General features: G+C 41.5%; 4 protein-coding genes across 4 annotated transcripts; 3 read left to right on the top strand and 1 right to left on the bottom strand.

Annotated features, from left to right (window-relative positions):
- The first annotated feature begins 231 nt into the window (after positions 1 to 231).
- LOC101312539 lies at positions 232 to 2,261 on the top strand. The gene is made up of 3 exons (XM_004299417.1): positions 232 to 576; positions 679 to 785; positions 978 to 2,261. Exons 1-3 carry the CDS (start codon positions 457 to 459, stop codon positions 1,777 to 1,779), a joined length of 1,029 nt encoding a protein of 342 aa, XP_004299465.1. The 5' UTR covers positions 232 to 456; the 3' UTR covers positions 1,780 to 2,261.
- A 351-nt stretch (positions 2,262 to 2,612) lies between these two features.
- Positions 2,613 to 3,232, bottom strand: LOC101312251 (type 1 phosphatases regulator ypi1-like). The gene has a single exon (XM_004299416.1). It carries the CDS (start codon positions 3,140 to 3,142, stop codon positions 2,801 to 2,803), a length of 342 nt encoding a protein of 113 aa, XP_004299464.1. The 5' UTR covers positions 3,143 to 3,232; the 3' UTR covers positions 2,613 to 2,800.
- A 929-nt stretch (positions 3,233 to 4,161) lies between these two features.
- On the top strand, positions 4,162 to 8,120 carry LOC101311962 (dolichyl-diphosphooligosaccharide--protein glycosyltransferase subunit STT3B-like). The gene is made up of 6 exons (XM_004299415.1): positions 4,162 to 5,092; positions 5,344 to 5,880; positions 5,981 to 6,435; positions 6,643 to 6,765; positions 7,104 to 7,163; positions 7,764 to 8,120. Exons 1-6 carry the CDS (start codon positions 4,181 to 4,183, stop codon positions 7,891 to 7,893), a joined length of 2,217 nt encoding a protein of 738 aa, XP_004299463.1. The 5' UTR covers positions 4,162 to 4,180; the 3' UTR covers positions 7,894 to 8,120.
- Positions 8,121 to 9,168: 1,048 nt separating this feature from the next.
- Positions 9,169 to 14,397, top strand: LOC101308186 (plastid division protein CDP1, chloroplastic-like). The gene is made up of 12 exons (XM_004301173.1): positions 9,169 to 9,297; positions 9,525 to 9,638; positions 9,747 to 9,884; positions 10,199 to 10,303; positions 10,400 to 10,522; positions 10,894 to 11,262; positions 11,369 to 11,464; positions 11,629 to 11,745; positions 12,238 to 12,303; positions 12,381 to 13,145; positions 13,516 to 13,703; positions 13,948 to 14,397. The coding sequence occupies exons 1-12, from the start codon at positions 9,169 to 9,171 to the stop codon at positions 14,030 to 14,032; spliced, it is 2,295 nt and encodes a 764-aa protein (XP_004301221.1). The 3' UTR covers positions 14,033 to 14,397.
- The last annotated feature ends 188 nt before the right edge of the window (positions 14,398 to 14,585 follow it).

Raw genomic sequence — 14,585 nt, 5'->3', positions numbered from 1 at the left:
TTGATTGATTTGACAAATAAGATGAAGCGGTGAGAAGGCTCATATGTGTCGGTAGTCCGTAATCTCTCTCTCTTCTCCGCTGGACTCGACTCCTCTTTCTGTCCTGTGTCATTCCGCGTCAAAAGCCAACACAATATTATATAAATATTAATTTCTATATCTTTTATTTTATTTTAATTTATTTTACCAGTTCGTGTTCGTTTGCTTGTTTCCTAAAAAAAGAAAAAACGAAAAAATCAAATCTTACATGCGAGTGCTTCTTCTTCTCCTTCCCAAATCATTTTGACTTTCTTGTGGACTCGATTTTCCTCCTTACTTTAACACCTCCATTTCTGTATCGATCTGTCTGCTTTCTGTTTTTGTTCAAACTTTTGGAGAAGCCAAAACCAGAGATTGCAGCAATCTGTGTTTGATGATTCAGGATCATCTGGAAAACTGAGATCCGAGTAGAGAAGAATGTCGCCGTCGAATACGGCGGCGGTGTCGGCGGGCAACGGAGGAGGAAAGAATTACATCGAGCACCATGTCTCCAAGATGGACACTCTCGCCGGCGTTGCTATCAAATACGGCGTCGAGGTAAATGTTGCATATTTTTAGGGTTGTGATTGTTTGAAGTTGGAATAGGAAATAGATAGGTGGAAAATTAATAATGGTTATGTGAAATGGTGAATGAATCAGGTTGCTGATATTAAGAGGATGAATGGGTTTGCTACGGATCTTCAGATGTTTGCTTTGAAGACCTTGAAAATTCCTTTACCTGGAAGACACTCACCATCTACTGCACAGTAATCTTCTCAATTTTATCATGCACTTGCCATATTTGATGTGTATTGAGTCTTTGAATTATCTATTAATTGCGGTAATTGTGCGGTTAGATCTGAAGCCTGAGACTTTGAGCTGGATGATGAAGTGCATTCTTGTGTAATTGCTAATCTATGTACACTGGGATGTTAAAGCTTTTGTATGTGTTATTGCAGAGAAAGCAACGGTGAAAAGTTGTCATCTGGTTGTGGACAGTCTAATGTGCTGCCGCCTTTCCGATCTGTAGGTTCAAGAGCTCCCCGAGATAAGGTTACTACAGCAATGAGCAGTTTGCAGAAATACTATGGTCTAAAACCTCCTAGTCGGAGGGCCTCGAGTGAAGGCATGGAGATGGCTGTTTATAGAAGTAGAAGTTCTGAAGACTTTGAGGATGGGTTGTTGTCAAAGGCCTCGCCGTTTTCTGATTCTCAAAATCACCATAGCATGACTAGACGGTTTTCTGTTGGTCAGTTGTCTGAGAATGGTGCTTTGGGTGATTACTTTGCAGACTCCATGGATGGGGAGGGTGAGAAATCTGATGATAAGTCGGTCCGGAGGCGTCAGAAGGTGGAAGTTGAAAATGGGAATGTCACACCAGAGAGGATGTTGAAAGGGGAAAACAGTGGTGGGAGGAGTGGTTTCTCAGCCTCAACAGGAAAGGGTTTAGCCATGAGGCCGAAATCAGCAAGCCGGGCAGTGCTGCAATCCGAGTCGGATGGAGGATGGTTGAACTCTATCCCGGTGGGACTGGGAGAGTCTATCATGACCACTGATGAAGTGGCTGTTGTTCGCAAATCATCAAGCACCCCAAGCTTAAAAGAGGAAGAAAATAACAGCTCAGCATCAGTTTGGCCAACTTCAAGGTGGAGCTTGAAAACAGATTTGCAAGCTCTTTCAAATGCAGCATCTATCACCAGACCAATCTTTGATGGCTTACCGAAACCAATAACTGGCCGCTGGAAAACTGCCCTTGATTAAAGGAGCTCATTTACTCTTTCATACAATCAGCTGCACATTTGGTGGTATTCATACTTCATATATATATATATAGCTGCAGTGCAATTCAAACAGAAGAAAAATACCTGAGAGATTATGATAGAAGCAGAATTATACGGCAATAAGATTCGTCTTTCCAACTATTGGGTTAACTGCGGTATGTTAATAACATTCAAAGTCTGAAGCCGTACCTGCAACAGCTTAAGAAAAGCTGCAACAGAGCAGATAAGTGACGGGATTATTTATTTCATATACTATTTTTTTGTTCTCAGTTATGTGTTCTCATGTATCGAAAATAGAAATCCCCACTTGGACAGGGAGTTGAAATTTAGGTTGGTGATCGTATGTGTTATATAATTGGATCAAGAAAGGTGATGCTGTGCATTACAATACAATTGTATCATTCCCTTGCTTATTGGCAATGTAGATCGATTTTTTATTTATGAAACAATACTCTTCTAGTCAAGTCTTTCTCCCCTTACCATATGATGATCAAAGGCCAAAGAAATACTGGTTTCTCAGCATTTGTGAATGGTATGCTTGTTGATGGTGTTCATGTATTGTTTGGTTGTACTACTTGTTCTGTGTCAGATCAGGCTTGCCTTGTTGTGTGTGGGTTTGTAATACAAGCAGGGTGTCTGTAACGCGAAACTGTGTAAGCTTTCAAGAGTGATGATCAAAAGGAAGAACAAAGAGCACAGCAGGATTTGTGTTCATTGTTCTCTGGCAATCATACTAAATCGCATTTCGATTGATTGAGCTGACAGGCTGAGACTCGGCAAGGCTTTTGTTTTAGAAAGAACACAAAGAAAGTTCATACTAGAAAGGCCAATTCCATAATATATTGTGAATTCACAATGAACACTTTGAATTCTCAACTACGCAAAACGATGATGAATCTGCAATGTTCAATTCATATTAAACATCAACAACACCCATAGCATACAAAGAAAAACACCAACATTACAATCGAAATAGCAGGATCAGATCCGATCCATTCAATTCAGGCGGTGGTGTGATTTTGGGAAGATGAAGGGTGATCATCATGGTGGTGGTGGTGATCGTGATCATGATCATGATCGTCTTCATCATCGGAGTCGTCTTCGTCAAAGGGCTTGTCCTTGTGGAAGATGCAGCACTTTTTGGAGCTCTTCTTCTGCATAAACTCGTTGTCCACGGTCCCCTCCTTCCATGTGACTTGCTTCTTCTTCCGATTCAGCCGCAGAACCAAAGGCGCAGATGTCGATGCCGACGACTCGTCGGGATTCTCGAGGGTGATGGTGGTCGTCACGCTCGCGCTCGCCGTCGGTGGAACTCTGCCTCTGCCTCTGCCGCCGCCGCTCATGCTTCAATCGACGCCTCAAGCCTTTCTTCTTGTTTTTATTGGGGTGGTCAAGGTCAGGGGCGTTTCGCTCTTCTTCCTATTCGATTCCCCTCTCTGTTCCCTTCTCTATTTCCATCTATAATAACTCCCTTTGACCTCTCTCTCTAACCACTTCAACCAAATTTCCATGACAAAATTTGGTGCAGAAAATCGAATCATTTAGCTAATTGAATTGTGTGATATTATCTATATTTAATATTGTAAACAAATAAATATAAGACGATGTTATTCACACACCAAGCCTATGATAAGAGCGGATCATAAAACAAAATCTATGATGAGAGCGGATTTAAGAGATAATGTGTAAATAAAAACTAAATTTTATGGCAATACCATCATCTATTTGTACAATAATTAACTGTTAGAGTCTCCATGTGTAAATTACCGTGACTTGGTAACATTTGGGATTTTTGATAACTTTACTAATCAGTCAAACTTGAATATTATGAAATGCTAAGACATATAATTTTGTAGACATAAATGAGTTTGTTTGGTTAGACAATGAGCGTTCAAAAATTGTATACCTAGTTAGATATTTTATAACCTCTTAACTTTGGATTCTTAGCTTCAATGTATCTATAACATGTGGTCTATGAGTAAACCAAATAATTATAATAACTCCCTTCTATGTTACGTCCAAACTAAACCACTATCGAAAACACCTAAAACCTTTTCAAATAAGCAAAACAGGCACAAAAGAAAAAAAGAAAAAGAAAAAAGAGAGTTTAAGAAATGGAGCAGGCCACCAGTTCCACTTAAAAGAAGTAGTGAAGGCCCAAAGTTAGGCAGAAGATAGCCCATATGAGGGTCCAAACTCCTCACTCTGACTAGTCTCACTATCTAACTACTCCTGCTGAGACTGTGAGCCGGTGACTCTCGAGCAGATCCCATTCAACACTCTCCACTGTGCGATCGAGTCTGAGAGTCTCACCAAAACCCCCTATTCTTCCCTCAATGCAAAACTAAACCCCCTCAAAATCCCAAACTCCCAATCTCACAATGGTCCCAAAACCCACCCCGGATCACGTCAACGGCGGACCCGCCACCACCAAGTCGTCGCCGTCAGATCTCCTCTCCAACCTCTCCTTCAAAACCCTAAAACTCAAAACAAAACAGCAGGAGCTTCTGATCCGCGTCTCCATCCTATGCCTCGTCTACCTCCTCGCCTTCATCACCCGCCTCTTCAGCGTCCTCCGCTACGAGTCCATGATCCACGAGTTCGATCCCTACTTCAATTACCGTACTACCCTCTACCTCACCCAGAACGGCTTCTACGACTTCTGGAACTGGTTCGACTCCGAGAGCTGGTACCCTCTGGGCCGCATCATCGGCGGGACCCTCTACCCTGGCCTCATGGTCACCGCCGCCCTCATCTACTGGGCCCTCCGCTTCCTCCGCTTCGCCGTCCACATCCGCGAAGTCTGCGTCCTCACGGCGCCGTTCTTCGCGTCCAACACCACCATTGTTGCGTACTTGTTCGGGAAGGAGATTTGGGACACCGGCGCCGGGCTCGTTGCGGCGGCGTTGATCGCTATCTGTCCCGGGTACATTTCGAGATCGGTGGCTGGGTCTTATGACAATGAGGGCGTGGCGATTTTCGCGTTGTTGTTGACGTTTTACTTGTTTGTCAAGGCTGTGAACACCGGGTCGCTGGCTTGGTCGTTGGCCTCGGCGTTCGGGTACTTCTACATGGTTTCGGCTTGGGGTGGTTATGTGTTCATTATTAACTTGGTTCCTATTTATGTTTTGGTGCTGTTGATTACGGGGCGGTACTCGATGAGGTTGTATGTGGCTTATAATTGCTTTTATGTTGTGGGGATGTTGCTGGCTATGCAAATTCGGTTTGTTGGGTTTCAGCATGTGCAGTCTGGGGAGCATATGGGTGCCATGGGAGTCTTCTTCTTGATGCAGGTTTGCTTCTCTATGTATATATGTTTGTTTTACCCTAACTGTGAAAATGCTTCTATCTAAATGTGTTTCAAATGTGTTGGCCCAGTGCCAAAATCATATAGTGGATGCAAAATCAACTCAATAACAATTATGGAAGCACTATAACTGTTATTTTATACCTTCAGGATCATAAGATAGAAATGCTGCTAGAATTGATCAGTTCATTTCCTGGTGCTAACTTGAACATTTCTTGTGGTGGGTGGTGTTGGTAGGTGTTCTATTTCCTTGATTGGGTTAAGCATATGCTAAGTGATACAAAGATGTTCCAAGCCTTCCTAAGGATCACTGTGACCTGCGCAGTAGGTGTTGGTGCAGTTGCTTTGGGAGTTGGCACTGCGTCTGGGTATATCTCTCCATGGACAGGCCGGTTTTATTCTTTGCTAGATCCAACATACGCAAAGGATCACATTCCGATTATTGCATCTGTCTCTGAGCATCAGCCAACGGCGTGGTCATCATTTATGTTTGATTTCCATATCTTGCTCTTCCTTTTCCCTGCCGGTCTCTACTTTTGCTTCAAGCGATTGTCTGATGCCACGATATTTATAGTTATGTATGGTCTTACAAGCATGTATTTTGCTGGTGTCATGGTTCGGTTAATTCTTGTTGCCACACCTGCCGTTTGTCTTATTAGTGCCATTGCTGTCTCTGCGACTATAAAGAATTTGACACAGTTGGTAAGAGCTAAGGACAAGATTCCCCAGACTGGTTCTACCAAAGGAGCCAGTAGTGCAAAGGGTTCTTCTAAGGTGAGATCTCTATTGATATGATACAGACATTAATATGAAATTTTCATCTCTTGCTATAGAAGCCGGCGGTACTATTCCTCACATTTGTTCTTGCAAACAGGGTTCAATTGATCAATCTCAGCCTTTTCAAAAAAATGGTGCCATTGCCTTACTTTTTGGTGCATTTTACTTGCTCAGCAAGTATGCAACCCATTGTACCTGGGTCACATCTGAGGCATACTCGTCTCCATCAATTGTCCTTGCTGCAAGGGGTGCTAATGGGAACAGGGTCATCTTTGATGATTATCGTGAGGCATACTATTGGCTTCGTCAGAATACTCCTCCGGATGCTAAAGTGATGTCATGGTGGGATTATGGCTACCAAATCACTGCAATGGGAAACAGAACTGTTATAGTTGACAACAATACCTGGAACAATACACACATTGCTACTGTTGGGCGGGCAATGTCATCTTATGAAGATGAGGCATATGATATAATGAGATCGCTTGATGTGGATTATGTTCTAGTTGTGTTTGGTGGTGTTACTGGTTATTCTTCTGATGATATTAACAAGTAAGCTCATTTGAATTTTTGAAATATCTCTGTTTCTTCGATAGTATTTCTTGAAGCCTTTACATAGTAAGCTTGCATCGTTTGTGCTATCCTATTAATGATGGTGATCCATCTCCAGAGGCATTTTCTTTGATCTAATCGAAATTGAGATTGTTATCTGTTATTATTTTGTTTTCATTTGTAGTAATACAATATGTTTTTTGCTAGGTTTCTGTGGATGGTGAGAATTGGGGGTGGAGTATTTCCTGTAATTAAGGAACCTGATTACCTTGTTAATGGAGAATATCGTGTTGACAAAGGCGCAGCTCCAAAGATGTTGAACTGTCTCATGTAAGTGCCATACAGCAGCTAACATGTATCTAATTTGTTTTGTCTGTGCATATAAGTTTCTTTACACAGCTAATTTCGTTTGTTCGTAAGTTGGACCACTCTACTCTGACTTTATATTAATGATTTACGTAAGTAGAGACTTATATAGCGTAATATTAATAGAGTTTCATTTTTACTGGAACTACTGGTTCTGATGTGGGAGGTGCGGTGCTATCTCATTTATATTACTCTTAGATCGCATTCATGTTGGTGAAATGTTAATAATGATTGTTTGCATACTTTGTGGAATATATATCATGTACAAGAGTGATTTAATTTATGATTTTGTTGGTGGTTAGGTACAAGCTGTCTTATTACAGATTTGGAGAGCTGACTACAGAGTATGGCAAACCTCCTGGGTAAGTTCCAATGTTCCATCATTCATGTGGCTTGAATCTTCACACACACACAATTGCACTCATGCAATTCATATGCAAACACATAGAGTAGTACACATGCGATTCATATACAAACACACCCAGGCCTTAGCAGATATAGTAGGTTTGCTAAAATGTCTCTATGTTCATCAGGCCGGATGTAGAGCGGACGTCCGCACTCCGGCTTAAAGTGCGGACTTCGTCCGTTCTCTGCAGTCTCACGCCGGCGACGGTTTCTCTCCTTCCCGGACGACAGCACAGGCTTCCAGGACGGCTTCTCTCCTTCCAGGACTGGCCGGCGACAAGTTTTCCGGCCGGATTGAAGCTCTGGACGGAAAACACCTTGTTGGCCGGAAAACTTGTCGCCGGCCAGTCCTGGAAGGAGAGAAGCCGTCCTGAAAGCCTGTGCTGTCGTCCGGGAAGGAGAGAAGCCGTCGCCGGCGTGAGACGGCAGAGAACGGACGAAATCCGCACTTTAAGCCAGAGTGCGGACGTCCGTTCTCTATCCTTTCTGCTATGTTCATACCATGAGTTTATTTTCTGGTTACTGATTATTGTTTGCCCTGTGGGGGACTATGACAGGTATGATCGTGCAAGGGGGGTTGAAATTGGAAATAAGGATATCAAACTCGAATACTTGGAAGAGGCATTTACAACGTCCAATTGGATTGTTCGTATTTATAAGGTCAAGCCACCAAATAATAGGTGGTAAGAGGTGGTTTCCATGTTGCCCCGCAGGACCAGGACAGTAATGATAGAAGATGGAGGATGAGAGCTTCAGACTTTAAATATAGTTTAGTGTAGCGAAGCGAAACATAATTTTCTTTAGAGTTGGTTGGTTTGTAGCACTCAAGGCTAAGGCTCTGACTTCCTGATTTGGAACCCTTACTTGGACGACCATCTTTTTGCCTCACTAAGTTACAACGGTTATTTTCATTGTATCGCTGAGACATCGAGATTATTCACAATGTAACATTTGAGCAATTTAAATTCAGTACGTTTCAACTATAATCACTGCTTCAAAATGAGGATGACGCAATCAAACATGTTCACAACACCTTTGAGCTCTCTATCTAGGTGCCAGCGTATTTGTGCTCTTGCAGCTTGGAAGATTGCTGGTATTTAAATGTTGACTGGGGTGGTGTGTTACTAACTTGGGTGGTGTTGGTAGAACTAGAACCATCGTTGAGCGTGCAAGTACGTGTTTATGCGGAGCGCTATCCTAATGAACTTGGTCGCGCGCTCCTAAGCCGTACACTTCACATGTGTACACACAGATACAGATTACTGAACTAACGTGCGATAAGTGTGATTAGTAAGATGCACATGTGTCGTTTATAAATAGGACCGCATTTCTCATTTCTCTGTACGACTTGCTTTCTAATGCCTCCTCATTTCTAAATGCATTCCGATTCCACCTTAAGTGACCTAAGCATCAGAGGGGGTATGTCCAGAATCATATGGACTCCCCTCTAACGCATTTGCTCCATTTTTAGGTGGTTGAGTGGAGGGAGCGGGACAAAAACCTCTTCTTAAAGTAAAAGTTTTTTAAAATTCATTTAAGAACATGCGGATGAATGTGTTACTAACTCGCTAATGTAATTATTTTTTTTTTTGTAGAAGGAAATTAAGTGTGTAACATACGAGTAGTCTGGATTCTGGAAGACTAGTCGGTATCTCAGTCCAAAACAAGGAGTAGTACTCACACTCCTTTTCCTCTCTCTCATTTCTCTCCTTTAAGAAAAGCCAAAGCAAATGGTTCCTTCTGCAACCCAAGAGCCCCAATGGCAAGCAATGTAATCAAAGCATCTTGAAACCCAGGGCCTTGCTTATGGCTACTCTCCCCTACGCGCTCCTCACCATTCCACCTTGCTCTTGCTCTTGTTTCTGCCGAACTCGTCCAAATCACAATGCCGTCTTCTGCGTTTTGGGACTTTCCAGACAAGTCTGTCACTCCAGAGTCGGCATTTCTAGGGTTTCCAGGATGATGACGAAGACGGACGCGAATCTCACCGCTCTCTGGGCTCTGAACGCCATCGACACCCACCACCACCGCCACATTGTGGAGTCTCCTCCGCCTCCCACCGCCGTTGAAATCCCCGTCAGCTGTTACCAGGTCACCGCTTGCTCTCTCCCTTCTGGCTTTTTCATACTGCAATTCTTCAGATTACTTCACTAGTGCCTTGATTACATTTTGTATTTCGAATTTGTATGCTTATTTTCCCTTAGCTGTATTCAAGTATTGTGCATAATCTGCCATTGCTTAGGGTTATGATGACGTTTTCAGAGTTTCGAGTAGTGTTTGCAGTTTGTGTAATGTTAATGATGGACTTAAATATGCAGCTCATTGGTGTTCCTGATCAAGCGGAGAAAGACGAGGTTGTTAAATCAGTGATGGATTTGAAGAGTGCTGAAATTGAAGAGGGTTACTCCATGGATGCTGTTGGATATCGCCAGGTAGGAGCCTCGAATTGTAAATGTTTACTAGGTGAAATTAGCATCTTGTGTGTTGCTTCATTATCAATTATCATCTTTATTTTAATTTCTCTTTTTGTTGCTTTCCAGGTTCTCTTAACGGATGTGAGAGATAAGCTTCTTTTCGAACCGGAATATGCTGGCAATATTAAGGAAAAGATCCCGCCTAAGTCATCCTTACGGATCCCTTGGGCATGGTTGCCAGGTGCTCTTTGCCTTCTTCAAGAGGTACACCCTCATCCTTGTTCAATCTACTTGGTTTATACTCGGCCGACTGTTCAGCTTTCAGCTTTTCATATTCCCAAATAATTACTTTAAAGCACTAATTTAAGAGGGATCTCAACGAGTTACTGTAGCGTTCCCACAACTCATATTGGCACCCTATCTGTAGTCCGTTCTTTTGTAGATACTCTTATACTGTTACACTATGAAGGGTGCCAATCGATACTATAATTCACCATAGTTTTTTGTTTAATCAACACAAGAAAGAACTTTTGTTTTGGATTTGCACATGATTATCGTACCGGATTCCTCCATTCTAGGTTGGGGAAGTTAAACTTGTGCAAGATATTGGCCGGGTAGCTGTTCAGCATCCAGATGCTAAACCGTATAATCACGATCTACTTCTTTCTATGGCACTAGCTGAGGTAAGGCATATCAGAAAAGAGGTCAGGATATTGTAATATTCATTTAATTGCAGCACTGTTATGCCTCATTTTCTTATCCTAGGTGCTTTCTTGAAGTGTGCAACTGCGAAGATGGGTTTTGAAAAGAACAAGGTATCCCAAGGATTTGAAGCTCTTGCTCGTGCTCAGTGCCTTCTAAGGAGTAAAAAGTCTCTTGGGAAAATATCATTGTTGTCTCAGGTACTCCTATCATCTTCCATGGGTCTTCTGTCAAATTATAATGAATATTTGTATGGCATTTAATTGTAGAGCCTACTAGTAGGCATTTGGCCTGGTGCTCTGAAATGGGGCTGTCAGTATAATTATTTGACTAAATATTATTGCTCTGTTACAAATTAGACATCAAATATCTGCTTAAGAAATCAAAGTGTAGTGGATCAATTATCGAGAACATAATAAATTCCTAGTCAGAAGAACCTGGTGGATAAAATTTCCAAAATACAACAAATTGCTGTCAGACAGCATTTGACTTTATGCAATGCTCGTATATGTGCCAAAGTATATTGCCTTTTCTGTGGTGTAAAGTTTTTATAGTTGATCATGTTTTACAGATAGAAGAGTCTTTGGAGGAGCTTGCACCAGCCTGCACATTGGAACTGCTAGGCATGCCTCACTCACCAGAGAATGCTGAAAGAAGACGAGGAGCAATTGCAGCCTTGCGTGAACTGGTTAGACAAGGGCTTGGTGTGGAAACATCATGCCGAGTCCACGACTGGCCATGCTTCCTGAGCCAAGCACTTAATAGATTAATGGCTGCAGAGATTGTTGATCTTCTTCTGTGGGATGATTTAGCTATTACAAGGAAGAATAAAAAATCACTTGAGTCGCAGAATCAAAGGGTTGTAATTGATTTCAATTGCTTCTACATGGTGTTAATAGCTCATATTGCCCTGGGGTTTTCAAATAAGCAACCAGAATTGGTAAGTTCTTTCCATTTTTAACTTTGGAGGTTCTAAATTAATTTTTGTTTTGAAGGTTCACAAAGTAGCATCTTTGAATTTCATATCTTACTTTGGGGATTTGCAGATTGACAAAGCAAAAACTATCTGTGAGTGTCTGATTGCATCAGAGGGTTGCGATCTAAAACTTGAGGAAGCTTTTTGCTTGTTCCTTCTTGGTCAGGTATATGTTTTATGCTTTATCCTATTTTTCTATATTGTGCTGTTTCATGAAAACACATTTTGACTATTGCAGAAGCTATGAATATTTTTTTTTTTGGTTAGTTGAGTTTTGGCCTTTTGGATCCTTAATGAGTTTTTAATTCTTGGCGGTATCTTGGTTTCCAGGGTAATGAGGCTGCAGTTGTTGAAAAGCTCCAGAAGCTGGAATCAAATTCAAGTTCTGCTCCGCAGATAGCAATCACAGGGAAGGATATTAAGAATAGTGATGGTGCAAAGCAATTGGTATATCTCTTAGTGTGTATTGGCATTATCATTTTAGGTGTCACTAAGAAAATTCATGTCATTAATCTTGAACGTTAGTCATGGAGAGGTCCTGAGCGAACTTTTGGAGTCTTACCTCTATCATATAGGTTGAATGGAATCAATATACATGCAGAAGTTTTTTGTTGTTGATTGAAGGATATGTGGAAGTAGCTCAGTCTACTTGGTTGTTGTTAATTAGCTAATGATGGAAGTAGCTTACTCTTGATTTTTGCTTACTGAATCTGTAACGTAGTGGCATGTACATGAATGTTCAGTAGAAGCACTAACTAGTAACCAGGAAGTTTAAGTAATTTTGTTAGGCTGCACAGTAGGTCGTAGATGCTGTCATGAAACACCCAAATGTGTTCTATGTTCTCGGCCCACTTTTCACACTTTTTTTCACTACAAACTTAACGTTTGTTTTCAAGGTGAGTACTTTCTCATGTCGGACTGCCTGCTGAACTTGATCAGGAAATGTGGCTGAAGGATGCTGTCCTTGCTGTCTTTCCAGACTCACGCAATTGCCCTCCATCATTGGTGAGATTCACATGGATGGCCGATAGGTGATAATCACTTTATTTTACTAATGAGTTTGTGCCTGTATTTGCTTGCAGGCTAACTATTTTGGTGGTGAAAAAAGAACTCCTGTTAGCAAGAAGAGTAAATTAGCTCCACAGACTTCACCTATTTTAAGTCATAGACCAATGTCGACTACTCTTGTGTCAGAGCGGAGAGATTTTGATGACTCTCTTTCCCACTTGAACTCTTCTCAACATCTTGGAACAGCTGTTAAACAGTTGGCTCCAACTGATCTGCAAAGCCCCTTGATATTGGGCAAGACAGGTGGTGGGAGCAGTGGTACTGCTGGATCTGTTCAAATGAAAAGGAATCTTGGCATGCGCCATGGTAAAGTTTGGGAAGGTTGGCTGAGTAGAGGATTTCTGGTGGGAAGGATCACTTTTGTTGCTGTAGTTGGGTGCATTGTTTTCACTACCTTAAAGTTAACGGGAATGAAAGGCAGAAGTGCTTCTAAACGAGCCCACAGTAAACCAAATTTGCACACTAATTCTGTTGCTTGGACAACAGATTCATCTGTAGATTTTCGTCTAGGCCCTGCTTATATCAAGGGAAATGGAATCGCTGGTGGACTTAGGAAGTTTTTGATGACTTTTATGAAGCGGGCAAGGAACTGTTCAGATACTGGAAATTCACCAGTTTCGCGTATGTTTTCTTCAACTTCTTTGTGCCGGAGGCCAATGTCTGTTGAGGAAGCGGAAGATCTTGTCAAGCAATGGCAAGAAATTAAAGCTGAAGCTTTGGGGCCCAGCCATGAAATTCAGAGCCTCTCTGAAGTCCTTGACGAGTCAATGCTTGTTCAGGTACTATTGCTTTTACAAATATATGTGATTGAATAGTTGTCTGACCCAAGTTTTATCTATGAATTCACACGGCGTACATTGGGCGTGTAGGTAGACATGAAATTCTAATAATTCCTGCTACGGTGTACTGATGTTACCTGTTGATGGTATTTGCTCCTGTATGCAAATGAGGATGCTAATTATGGTACATTGATTATAATTGTGCTTCATAGGAAAAGCAGAAACCTTTTGAGCTCAAAGTCTCAAATCACATTTGGGTGCAATAATAAATATTTGCCTAAAACAGATACTCGAGTTCCTGCTAGTTTTCAAATTTGCACCTGTTTACATTTTCGGGTGGTTACTTATCGATCATGTGTATGATTTGCAGTGGCAAGCTTTGGCTGATGCTGCAAAAGCAAGGTCTTGTTATTGGAAATTTGTTTTGCTACAATTGTCCGTCCTGCGAGCTGAAATTTTATCAGATGAGGTTGGAGAGACAGCAGAAATTGAGGCTCTGCTGGAGGAAGCAGCCGAACTTGTTAATGAGTCTGAACAAAAGAACCCAAGTTATTACAGGTAAGTGGAACTTATGATGTGTTTTCAGTGAAAATTATGTATTTGTACACTATATACTCTGTGTTGTGGGTCAGTCATTCAATCTGGATTTCACTTTGCAAGGCTCTTAATTTTAAATTTGTTTCCTTTTTTTTTTTGGGCAGGGGGTGTCACGCACGTTTTTCGTCCTTTTTTTTTTTTGTCTCTTGTTGTGCCAAATTCTCTTTCCCTAAAATTGAAAACTTACTATTTTCATTGATTGCAGCACCTATAGAATTTGGTATGTTCTAAGAAGGCAAGAAGATGGTTCCTGGAGGTTCTGTGATGGGGAGGTTCAAGCACCATCATGACCTTGGCCTCCTGGTTACTGGAAAACTAAACCAGCCATGCATGCTGAATAATTCTGTGCTAACTCTGGTTCCTCGCATCTATAGTTTTTCTTGTAGAGGGACAATGAATTAGAAGTGTGGATTTCAGTTTAGGAAGGTTTTAGCAGAATGACAAAGGGTTTGGGTAGATCAGTTTACTTTACTATCATGTTGATAATTTTCACTTCTAATGAGCTTTGACAGCATAGGCAAGAAATTCTACTTACGGGTTCCCCACATTTGGTGTGGATCGGCTCTCTGACAGATTGGTAGACGTTTTGCAAAGGCAATTGAAATGGAATTGTTTGGCATGTACCAAAGGATTCCATTTGAAATAGATTGAATTCAAAGAATTTGTAGTTAGCAAAACAGGGGCACATAATCTGAAAAGAGACTAAGCATCAGATAGAATGGTTTCAGATGAAATTGATTGTTCTGGTTTGGATCTTGAAGGATGAAATGTATAAAGTTGAAGTTAGTCATTCAAGCAAAGGTGTTATAATACAAAAGTTATTCTGGTTTGTATCATTCACGA

Source organism: Fragaria vesca, linkage group LG5 (genome assembly GCF_000184155.1).
Source record: "Fragaria vesca subsp. vesca linkage group LG5, FraVesHawaii_1.0, whole genome shotgun sequence".
NCBI lineage: Eukaryota > Viridiplantae > Streptophyta > Magnoliopsida > Rosales > Rosaceae > Fragaria > Fragaria vesca.
This window is presented reverse-complemented; position numbering and strand designations above follow the sequence as displayed.